General features: G+C 41.5%; 1 protein-coding gene across 1 annotated transcript in view; it reads right to left on the bottom strand.

Annotated features, from left to right (window-relative positions):
• The window catches only part of LOC108579146, a 16,165-nt gene extending 4,654 nt beyond the window's left edge, over positions 1 to 11,511 (bottom strand). Inside the window, exons 1-8 of the mRNA XM_017942597.1 lie at positions 11,204 to 11,511; positions 10,709 to 10,857; positions 9,658 to 9,944; positions 9,449 to 9,517; positions 8,658 to 8,766; positions 4,113 to 4,323; positions 1,293 to 1,435; positions 1 to 165 (exon numbers count right to left, since the gene is read on the bottom strand). The exon at positions 1 to 165 is cut by the window's left edge and continues 6 nt beyond it. Of these exons, the coding sequence (XP_017798086.1) occupies positions 1 to 165; positions 1,293 to 1,435; positions 4,113 to 4,323; positions 8,658 to 8,766; positions 9,449 to 9,517; positions 9,658 to 9,944; positions 10,709 to 10,857; positions 11,204 to 11,511 (1,441 nt within the window). The remainder of the gene's footprint in view (positions 166 to 1,292; positions 1,436 to 4,112; positions 4,324 to 8,657; positions 8,767 to 9,448; positions 9,518 to 9,657; positions 9,945 to 10,708; positions 10,858 to 11,203) is intronic.
• Positions 11,512 to 12,540: the final 1,029 nt, after the last annotated feature.

The following is a 12,540-nucleotide window of genomic DNA, read 5'->3' as shown; positions in this document are numbered from 1 at the left end:
AAAGAGGAGCGAAGATGATTAGAGCGACCAGCCAGAGAGCCACGATCACGATAACCGTGCTTTTGCGATTGAACACTCGACGAAACGCTATAGGACTCCTTATCGCCAGGTATCTGTCGATGCTCATCGCCGTGATGGTGAAAACCGAGGCCGCGACTGCAACACCTACGGAAAACACTTTGGGTTTATCGAGGTATAGTCGGTGGAAGAAATCTAGCGAGGTCGTACAATTAGGACACTGATTCGATTTTAATTCAAAAATGAAAAAAGCCTCTGTTCAAATCAAAGCTAAGTCATACTTCTGATTAACCCTTTTACTTCACCGATCTTCTTCCCGTTAGTATCGCGCAATTCGCCTTTATTTCAATATTTCAGCATAACGTTATGTTACAAAATATCAACTTTCAGTAGAATATCAATACACGAAAAAATGGTTCGTTATTTTCTATAATTTATAATTCATCGTCGAGCGATAACCGAAGATAAAAATTTCTCACTCGGCAATAGGACCGCAAAGGGTTAAGGTGTTCCGTGGTAAAGGGGTTAAATGACATTTCTTCTTCATATTTTCAGTTTCACGTTCGATAAGTGGTCCGATACTTACGAAAGGATGTGTACGCGGAAAGTGTGATCGGTATCTTTTTTTAAGTGACTGTCGGTGCCCATCGCGGGCGCTGCTCGCCTTTAATAAGACATTTAGACTTTATTCGGTCCGACAGAGTATCAGTTGGACGTGGGTGGGAAGGTCGCGACGTATAAAGGGGAAAAAGTAAAACTGCATCCCCACGGGCAGGGTCGTGTATCGCTCGAAAAAGCATCGGACCAACGGGAACGTGGCTGTACGTACACATGTGTAGACGTGCATATGCAGCAACGCGCACACACACAAACGAAGGATCTTTTATGTATAAGCCAGAGTGACTCTATCTCTCGGCCTCTCACTGCTTAAGGGCATACGTTATATTCGCGGGCAATTCGTGGCAGTTATATTTCTCTTTCATTCATGGCCCGTCGCATTTTCGCGAATAACAGCAGAAACAGGCGCGCGTACCGAAAAGTATCACGCACGATATTATAGAGGGGATCTTTGGAGAACCGTTTTATCCGGTTAAAGTGGCAACTTGGGATGAATAACCATTTTTACGTGATTCAACCTTACGTAGGAAAAAAAAGATCGCAACAACAACGTCGTTTAACTCGAAACGGTATTTTTCAAAGAGTCGTGAAATTTTATGTCCGACACTTCGCTAGGAGGAAAATTCTTCGAAAATGGCCAATTTGATTAGAATTACCCTGTAAGTAGGAAGAAAGCTTGCACATCACTTCACCGTGGATCCACACGATCGAGACCGCCTGGCTGACAGCCACGGGCATGCAAATCGTAGTCACCAAGAGGTCCGCCACGGACAGGTTCACCACGAAATAATTTGTAACGCTGGAAACGAAAAGTACCGAGGTATTAAACTCTCAGCGTTCGTTCTGTACCATTGACATTTGTTAATGCTCGGAGAAATATTGGAATCTCTATCGAAAGCACAGCTTTTATCGACTCTCTCGGATCCTCCGTAAATCACATCCTCCTCGCGCGCCATCGAAGGATCTCCCTCCTCTCTCCCGCCCTTTATCTTACCGTTGTCGTGATTTCGTGCTGATCTCGAGCAAGGGAAGATTGACATAATTCGCGCTGCACGTCGAAGAATGGAAAGTTGGAAGGAAGTCGCGGGAGGAACGTTAGGGTTATTGTTATCATTGCAACGCTCGATCGTCGTTGGTTAACGTCAAGATTCGTGTTCGCGTTCCTCGAGCTTCTGACTACATGGCCCAGAAAAAGAGAGAGAGAGAGAGAGGGCAATCATTTTTGCTCGATAAATAAACGCGAAGCGGCATGCGAACCGTGACGTTTGTTCATGTATCACGAGTGCGAACCGATCGCTTATTTGCACGAAGTTTCGCTGCTGGCAGAAATAAGCACACGCCTATGCTTTCCTTCTATACTTCGCACCTTACAACGTTCAAGGTAGATACATTCTTCTCTCTGCCGCGATTATTAAACTCCCGACGATTGGATCACTCGGTTAGGTAACTATCCAAGACTCGTAATGTTTCATTTATTCGTCACCTGTATTCCTTTACGTAGGAAATGTCACGCGCGAAAACCGCGTAACTCTTCTGTGTATTTCACCAGGTACTTTCTACCGTTAAATCCAATTTACGCGGCGTTGTTTAGTCAGCCCGATGTACGCATATTATTTGCATTCAGTAGACGCGGCTATGCTCTGTTCGTACTCGTTACGCGTATCCAATCTACGTCTTCGATTGTAAATACATCCGTGTAGTGTATTAATAATGTACGCGTTGTAATTGACAGTCTTTGTTTGTTCGTCTTGCGAGAAGATAAGATCTTCTTGAGTTGGTTGGTGAAACTGGGTCGAGGAAATGCGTTCTCCATGGGATCTAGAGAAAGGATGCAGAAGAATCGTCGTGGACGCGTTGAGCAGCCGGAAACCGAGATAAATGAAACTCGGTGACGTTTGTTTCACATGTTCAGACAGTTTTTGCATTCTCTCCTTCACTCTTTGCTCTGTTTTGTTTTTTGTCCTTCGATCGATCTGTTGAGTGAAACAGACTCGAAAAGGGCAACGCCATCGTAGTGTTGCATTAACCTTGATCTTTCGAGGGCAATTTGCCTGAACGAACCTCGCCCAAAGTTATAATTAACTCGATCGGGGTCGATCTTCTGTTGTCTCAAAAGCAATATCCTGATGGTAAGTCGGTGATCGTGACAGACCGTTTCAATCGAATAGTCGGCTGTGTAATTTAGTCGAATCTCGCTTAATCCGCTACGAGAATAATACCTCGACGATCATCCTCTGGGATGTGTAAATTACTCCGAAGACACTTGCTGCTGTCTTATCGCGTTTGGCCCTCGAGGATTCTCTAACCACCTGGCGCCATTTGCACACAGATTCTATCCAGTTTGAAGGTGTTCGATGGAAAATCTAGATACTTGTTACAATTGTAGGAATGTTAGGTTACAGACGGTTATTTAAAACTCGAGACTGGATAATAATAAGTACAGTGTCTCTATTTTATCTCTGTGACTCTAATTCTTTGACTCTCGGTACTCTCTTTAACTCTCGGGACTCTCAAGACTCTAATTCTTTAACTCCTGGGACTTTTAATATTCTAATTCCTTAACTCTCTGTACTCTAATTCTTTAACTCTCGGGACTCTAAAGACTCTAATTTTTTAACTCTCGGTACTCTCGATACTCTAATTCCTTAACTCTCGGTACTCTCAATATTTTAATTCTTTAACTCTCAGGACTCTCGGTACTCTCAATACTCTAATTCTTTAACTCTCAGGACTCTCGGTATTCTAGTTCTTTAACTCTCGGTACTCTCAATACTCTAATTCCTTAACTCTCGGTACTCTCGATAATCTAATTCTTTAACTCTCGGTACTCTCAAGACTCTAATTCTTTAACTCCCGGGACTTTTAATATTCTAATTCCTTAACTCTCAGTACTCTAATTCTTTAACTCTCAGGGCTCTCAGTGCTCTAGTTCTTTAACTCTCGGTACTCTCAATACTCTAATTCTTTAACTCTCGGTACTCTCAGTACTCCCGATACTCCTCGGATTCAAGAACCAGAATCCACATCACGAGAGTTTTCAACCCGGGAGTTAAACATGCATAGTCATAAAAGTGTAAGGAACGAGTGTCGCTCTGAATATTAGGATGCGCGTGGATAGTGCGACTATCTTTTGTCAGAAAAGTAAACGTTGGAGAGTCGCTAGCTTTTACCTTACGATTCCGTCTGGATTCGGCCAAGGACCGTCGCTTACGTTTTAGTCTTACGGCCGTTGGATTGGGAAAAAAATTCGTAGGATTTGTCAAACCAGCAACACTTTCTTCACTCTCATCGGAGAATAAGAGTAAGTAAGAAAAATTAATTTCAGTTCCAATTTTCCGTTTCAGTTATTAAACCGAAGATTGCAAAATATCGTTAATCTATGATACATTAACCTTTCTTACTTAACATTGTACCAAAACGGTAAATAGCCGACGCTTTTATTAAATTCACAGCGAAGAAAAGAAAACATACGTTACCTGCGCATGTAGTGATACTTGAAAACGACCGCGATCACGAGGACGTTGGCAGTGACGGCCAGTGCCATAACAGGCACATACAAGATGATCAACAAGTAATTGGTCTCGCTGTGGAACTTGTCGTAGACGTACCAAAGTATGTCCCCGGTGATGTCCATTCTGAAGCTTTCGTTCGAGGGCATCGCCGTACTGTTGTACGAGCCATTGAACCCTTGCGACGACGACGTCGTCGTCGACGTCATCCTCGAATCGTTGTACACTGTGGTCGTCATGACTCCACTATATTCCTCTAACCTTATCAATCTTCACAGCGTAATCTCGTGCGTTCCACGTGAACACGCAAAAATTATCGATTTTTCCCTTAGAACAAGCATAGAGAAACAGCGTGTAACTTCCGGCTGCTCGTTACGGATCAAGAAGGAAGCGTGGCCCAACGATCGATAGATTAATTGTCACTAGAAGCTAAATAGGTAATGTTCTCGGCTCGTGTCACCAGCCACTTCTTCTATCGCTCTTTCCTTCGAGTAAACTCGATTAACGCGGACACAAGGGGGAGAGACTGTTTTACTACACACGCGTTAATCGAAATTTATAGCTCGAGGACCACTGTCACCGAACAGTTCGTCCCTTTTTTCCTTCTCGTTATTCCGCTATTCCATTTCACCGATTCTCCGACATCGACGTCGTCATAGAAACGTGGTCTAACCACTCGAAAAATCGCAAGTAGAATTGAACGTTTCACGAGTCGAGCAGGATTAAGATCTTATTCCTTGTTTAAGTTGTACGTAGCTTTGATTGATACGCGTATCGCATGCAGAGTAGCGGTTAAATTGTACGCGAAGGGTGTTGAATATTCAGAAAGTCAATTCGAAGACACCTTCTTTAGTTTGGAAAATATCGTACAAGATTAAACGCGAGAAAGAACTGATAATCGCGAGATTTCACCGGAAAATATCCTCGCCCCTTAATCTAGCGATCGCGTAAAGAAGGCTTGTTAAAATAAAGTTGGCTGTAGGGCGGGACACGGCGTTTCAATCGCTTCTGGTCAATTTATTTCGCAAAATGTTGAATCACATCGGGAGAATGGTCGATAAATAGAGAGGCAATTTCACGATGGGATCAATTTCTCGTTAACGAAAGAGGATGAGTGTGCGAAACGTCGGCCGTTATTTTTTCACCCCCGTTGCTCCTCCCACTCTTACACGGTTCGAGCTGTCAGCAACAGCACTCATCGCTCGGACGTCACCTCGTATCTATGTATTTATGTATCGGCTTGTATCGCAAATATATCGATACGCGAACTATTTTACCACGTTCAACCGAGCCAGATGGAAACGAACATTTCTGCAAATTTCACCAAGATAGGACGTCGCATTTTCATAAATAAGTAGACTAACGTTGCTCTGCGTCGAGATCGAAATTCGTATTCGCGTAGAAAACGCGCCCAAGTGTCGAGACTTTCGTTAGAGTTTGCCGAAACGAACGAGTTGCATTCCGTTATTTGGAATCCTTGCTGCAGCACAAACAGTCTACTCTGTCTCCTTTCGTACAAATACCTTCTGCGCGTGTTACACACACGTAGATACAGGCTTAAGCTACGTTTGCATTAAACGAGACACCGTTAGAATTGCCTGTCAAAAGTTACACGTGTATCTTTGATATTTCCGCTGCGTTTCCTTCGAACATTTACTCTTTGAAATTGTAACGAATTGCGTTAGTCACCTGCCCACAAGTACAAAGTAGAGTACTTTTTTCGAACACTGATTGTATCATTTATTTCCAATCACTCGGTACAATCAACGCGACAGAACATCGAACCACAATTTCTCGTATCTTCCGCATTCTCCGTATTATACTCGACTAACTGCATGATTTATCAGCGGTAAGTTTAAGCAGTTTCTCCTCGAGTAACTAACTCGATTACACTATCGGTCCCGTGTCGATTTTCAACGAGGCGCGCGATCGAAACTCACAGTCGAACTGGCTTTTCTCTGCCGCGACGAGAGAATAATGCGCGCGAGAAGTTTCGGAAGCGGGAGCACGATAAACTGAAAGGAAGAATCGCAGCTCCCGCCGGAGCTCTTGAAAGCATTATAGACGTGGACACCGATCGCGCACGTTCCTTCAAACGCGCCTGCGTGCCAGTTTCACCTCTCTGATCCTCCCTGTATACCCTCTGCTTCCTGTACACCGTCTTACTCTTCTCCGCGTAGGAGATCTGAAAAAGTGTCGATCTGACTTGATCCCGCGATCCATAACGCTTGACGGACGATAGAGCGAACGCTCGTGGAGACCAATGGAACCGTCGTTGCACGCCTTTTTCTCTCCTCGTTCATACTTTTTCAACGATTAGTCTCTGTATCTCGATCTTTAGCCCCTTAACATATAGCAACGCGTCGGACTCTCGTGGCAGAGATTCTGGCAAAGATGCGAGAAAAGTAGTTGTATTTGTAAGAAAAATTCATTGTAATCCTATGTTTCGTTGGAATTTGTAACACCGAGGATTACTAAGTGTAATTAATTTATGATATATTAGCTTTTGTTACCTGATACAATTACTAGAACAGAAAATGGCTGACGCTAAGATGCATTGTAAGAAAAGAAATCATACTTTAAGGGGTTAACGGTTATTCTCGATATGCCGCAGTTATGTGATTTCTGAAACAGGTTTTTCTGTGGAGATTCGTTCTCAGACGATAAGCAAACTTTGCCTACTTTAACGCGTTACTGTGCTAACTGAAGTCTCGTATTGAACGACCAGGTTTTTACGATCCTCCGGTCAACTTAACCGAACAACTTCCAAAGTGTTTATTCATCAGTCATCTTATCCGAGTGTCTCGAATGCACAGTTTGTCTTGATTTCATAACCAAAGTCGCCCTCTGCCCCCTGGGCAAGTGTCTGAAATTGCATTATGGATGTGCAAAGTTTCATCTCGTTTCAATCAGTTTATCCTCCTCGAGTTAGGTTTCGTTATATAGGAAACAGTTATCGAAACAGATTATTACAGGCCAGAGGGAAAAAGGGAGTAATCGGAAATGTCTGTTTTTATTTCATTTCGAAGAGCTAACGAGAAAATCGATGGACGACGGGTTGGTTAATCGACGTATGTATCTGGTAGACATAATTGAACCGGAAGGAATTTGCGACCCTCTCTTCTACCTGTCATAGCAACTTTTCTTCGTTCAATCGTTCCTTCATCCTGTAAATGATAAATGTGATTTCGCGAGGATCTGGAGATGCTGCGACGCCCCTAAAACAGATTACAAATTACTCTCCTTCCCGAGCTGCCCTTCGCATTCTCTATCGAGGAGGAAACGAAGGGTCCGGCATCGTCTTCGTGGTTTGGCAACGCGTGAATATACAGTACGTCCGATTTTGTTGGAATTTAACGTTAAACGGGGAAACCTTTTCATCTAAATTTTATCGCACCCTTTATTGCTGGCCTGAGGACTCGAAGAAAGAAAACAGTCTAGTGCCGTCGCCTATTTACGCAGCCAAAGTTTGTATAATAATACAGTTTTATTCAGTAATATATTTCACGCCTTAATCTTTATTCGATATTCGTTGTTTATTAACTAGAACACATATATTTGCACTGTTGTTATTATTGTAATAAACAGACTGTTAACACTACGCGTTGTTTATCCAATCGATCAATACTTGAAACAGATTTAAACGTCTACGCGTGATTATTTCTGCGAGTATCAGAAATGCGAGGAAATGTTTCAGATGAAAGTTGTATGGTATCAAGAGAGATATATTGCGACGATAATTATTTCGTCTTGAAGAGTCCTGTGAAGGTGGCATTTAACTCTTTGCAGTCGTATTGGTTTGAATTATTTTTTGATAGCGCAAGCTCGGTCAATTGTTGCCTAAAAAGCGTATAAATTTTATTCAAACGAGTTTGTTTATTTCTTTTCCTCGTTTCTGCAGCGAAGATCCCTCGAACAGTTAAATTTGTAAATGAAACCCTATATTTTTTATTGCATATTCTTGTAGCCAATATTTCACGTTTCTGCTACTTCCAGAGGTGATCACGTTAATTAAAACGGACATACTGTAGGTATATGTAGAGTATTCACAAAGGATGGGGCGAATTTCGCGCGTATTCTGTTACGGCAAGCCAATCGCCTCTATCGGCGCTTTCCTGTTTCATGTCAAAGATCAATCGATAGCGCACGGGATCAACGTTTTGTTTCCCATTTCACGCTCGTTTCGTTCGAACATCTCTTTCTTTATTCATTTTTCTTCGACAGAATGAAATAGTCAAGATGACCTGTCTCATTCTTCCATCTCGAAGCTCCGTTAGACAGATCGAGACTATCGTTAAAACAGAAGCGTGGATTAAGCGAGGATCACTAAGTACGTCGTCAACGCAGAGAATATCTGTGAAAAGATCGATCGAAATTATCGAAAAGGTGAACCACGAATGAAATTCATTCGAACAAACATTCGTCTTTGTCAGAATTAGTCAACAATCCTCCCTCGTTCGTTTTTTCCACAAAAAACCCACCCACATCGATTCGCATAAAAATCCCACTCGCCGGCGGATCTTACCGAGAGCAACAGCGGAAGATCGACGCGTATGACGCCTGCGATGGTGACAAAATGCACCTTTCTCAGCTGAAAATACGACGCTGCCTCTAGGTTTTCCTGTAATTATACGCGTCGAAGATGAATCGATGTACAAGGTGTCCCGTAATTAACGGTACACAGAATCGTGAAAGGGGCGTCCGGGTGTAAGCTGTGTCTCCGTGGAGACAGGAAACAGTTCGCGAAACACGCTGATAAAGTTATCTGCAATTTCTTACGAAACGTCGGAATACTTTTTCCATAAAGGCACAGCTTACAGGCGAAAGCCTCGATAATAATTACGCTGCGGGCCGTGAAAGCCTTAAATCTTGCGAAAGAGGCGATTCGAAATGAAGAAATAAATGGAAAATATGGAATGAAATTTTTTTCAAGAAATTTCTCGCCATTCTTATTCTATATTTTTCGGTTATTTTTTTTGATCTGAAATCACTTTCTTTACAGTAGTATCTACTACGGTTTACGGGACACCCTGTATACACACACGCGTGTATATCTGTAAAGGAGTAGCTGGAACGAACGAAAGAGAAGAATATCAGTTCATTAGGGACACGGCACAACGGGTGGCGATGAATCGTCCTGCCGGACAAAGAGGCAGGATATGATTAGACAATAACGACGGAGAGAAGTCGCGTGAATCTTTATCGTTATCGATCTTTATGAATTTTTCGATAAAGTATACCTTCCTTGAAATTCCGTATTTTTTTGTCTTTTCACATAAAACGTCGAATTCAACTCTGCTTACCTGTATAAATACCTGTTTCATGGAAGCTGAAGAGTACGGCGTGAAAAGAAGCTCCCCGACGCGATTAGCCTAGAAAAAAGAATGAATTCGTGTCGAATTTTATAATTTAGATCGATATCTTCGTAAGCGCCTTCTTATTTCTGTGAATTTTTATTCAAATATTCTTCGCTTCCGACAAACTGTACTTCATTTTGTGAAGAGATCTATACCTGATACGCAGTCGTATGACATATGTTAGTAATCAACAAGAGATTCCATATGCAAGCAATAACCAGCATCGTTTCCCTGATATTCCCATAATCCGACAATTTATGCACGTTCAACGAATACATTCTCGATAGCACGTTGATCGACATGGTTAATACCCAGAACAACAACTGGATCGCGTACACGGAATTTATCATTTCGGTCGCATTCACCAGAGAACAATGCAGCCACCATATTTGTTGTAACGTGTAGTGTCCGTTGGATCGAGCGGATATTGTTAATTTGTCCTCTGCGAACAGTGAAAGAAAACGATGAAAATGTGACTTGAATTTTCCTCAAATATGCGTATACGAGTTTGTAATCACTCAAATTACTTTTATTGCTTAACAATATGAGTTTATTGGTTGCTTTCATAGTGTTTTGTGAAGGCATATATGATCTAGTGTCCTCTAACGTAATAAGGATAATAAAAAAGGTGGAACTAAGAGGACGCGTTAGCTGAGCGCGTAAGGTCCCGGCTTACCACCCCTCGGGTCGTGGGTTCGATTCCCCGCTGTTTTCCCCTCAAATTTTTCTTCGGTTTTTTTCAATTTATCATTCGTACAAATCGAACGCAAAGGGGAAAATACGATTTATCTAAACGTGTTTGTGCAAACAACTCGTTAGTCATGTCACTTACGACATATTTCACTACACAACACTGTTTCGATAGGAATCTGAAATTCTTCCACGTTTACTATCGATGAAAATCTCCGATTTCGGTACAAAAGAGGCCTAGCAGACGTAGAAATCTCCGTGGGAAGGCGGAGAAAACGGTGAAACGATAATAAGCAAAATGGTGTTTCGAATGAATGAAAATAAAACACGGATTTGCAGAGTGGCAAAGATTCCCTTGGCCGTGCATCACCACGGAAGGAAAATAGATAAAATCCCAAACGACCGGCTGACTGTGTGGCACGGCCGAAAGGAAGATTCAACGGAACGATGCATGAAACGATCGCGAATAAATAAACTCACGGACATTAACATTGTGTGTTTTAGAAATAAACTCACCCTTAGGGAACGTCAGCATATAGCAGAGATGGCGAAATCTCTCTTGGATAAGGTACACGAAGCAAACGAATATTATAATCTGCGTGTTTATCGAGTACAATGTTGTGAAATACGCTACTGAACGAAAAATTCGGATTTTCTCCTCGACTCTGTGTGAAATAGAGAAAAATGTCCAATTATTTGATAAAGTTTTAATGTATACGCGTTTCTCAACTGTGCCGTCGCAAACATCGCCCAAGTTAAAGACTTATCTCGAATACACAACACCCCCACAACTCGTCTTAATTCTTCAACAACTTTATGAGATTCGCGTCTCTAACGCAAACGTTCACGATGGTTCATTTTCAGGATTAATCGAGTTAAGAAACTTTCGAATAAAATTAAAACTTCGCGTCAAGTTCAAGGACAGTTTCTCACTTATTAAAACGATAGAACTATTTCAACGGTGATGAAACGAATCTACATTAACGTTTCGATCGTTTTTAAAAGTCTCACCTGTAGGTAAGGTACCCGGAAATTGCTGAGTATACAAAATTCACGGTTACTGTGACACGGCAGATAATTCGAAGCTTGTTCCTTTTCGAGGGTTGGGAAAATTTCGTGACTCGATCGAAGGTACGTAACCGAGAGAGAACAGAGCTAATCTTCCAGTTCCATAGAGTCGTCAAGAAAGCATCCGTCGGTACACACAGGTATAGACAGAAAACTCTCATGACAGTAGTGAAGGTACCCTTCCAGTCCGAGTCTTTGTACTTTAATATGTAAAAGAGTAGAACTGCAGCAGCGATTACGTACACAGTCATTGCGAAACATATATATATTATGTGCCGAGATTTTCTCGCTTTTGTATCGTTCTTCGTAACTAAGAGCGTGGTAAGTCCTGATATCCAGCCAACGGTGAAAATCGAACTCATATCGCCGATCAACACCATTGTTGTTACCGTAAATTATCGCTTTTTCACACTTTTCAATTTTTATACTGATTTATCACTGTTTAGATTTAACATTAACAAACGTACACTTGGAACATTTGCAAAATTAAAAATTAAAAAGTAACCACAGTAGAAAAGTCACCTTTTTCATTACAAGTGTGTTGTTTTATTATAATACTAGTATTAATAACTCTAATGATAAATTCGTATCTTTTAAGAAAATGTTGTAGGAGGTGAAAGAACACGTGCGCCGTTCTTAATGCGAGAGCTCGGTAAGAGTTGTTGGATGCTCAGCAGATAACGTGGCTGTGAACGCGCGCAAGTACTTAATTAATGCTGCTATGGCCGTTGAAGGGTTTAAATATGTAATGTACTTACGTATCGTTAAGGTTTAAGATTGAATGATAACTTGACAGGACCGTAAACTTCTTAACACTGATAACGCAGGGTCAGAATTTTGGACGTACTGTGCAAATATAAATGAAATCTGAATAATTACTTGTTAATACGTAAAGTCTGTATCGTTAAATATCTGTCAATATTACAGATTCCCCTCTACTTTACCTTCCTCGTTTAAGAAAAAATAAAATACTAAAGGTATTAAGTATAATTGATAAAATAGTTGAATGAATGTGGAAATAAAAATATATCGCGTGATTGCATTAAAATACACGTTGAATATCACAGCACAGACGAGTGATCTATCACCTAATGCATTTTTGTGTCCCGCGTCACGGGGGCTCTAGAACCCTCCTACCATTTTCCTGTCGCTTCCAACGTTACCGATTCGGCGTAGGATATGGTTAGCAGTATTTGGAATTATGTAGAATTAAATATCAATGCGAAATGACAAATAAGAAAGTAACGTAATTGTTTATTAGAAATTAGGTCTATCCTGTA

The sequence above is a fragment of the Habropoda laboriosa genome, unplaced genomic scaffold (assembly GCF_001263275.1).
Source record: "Habropoda laboriosa isolate 0110345459 unplaced genomic scaffold, ASM126327v1 scaffold64, whole genome shotgun sequence".
Taxonomy (NCBI): domain Eukaryota; kingdom Metazoa; phylum Arthropoda; class Insecta; order Hymenoptera; family Apidae; genus Habropoda; species Habropoda laboriosa.
The sequence above is the reverse complement of the archived record's forward strand: the minus strand, read 5'-3'. Positions and strand labels throughout refer to the sequence as shown.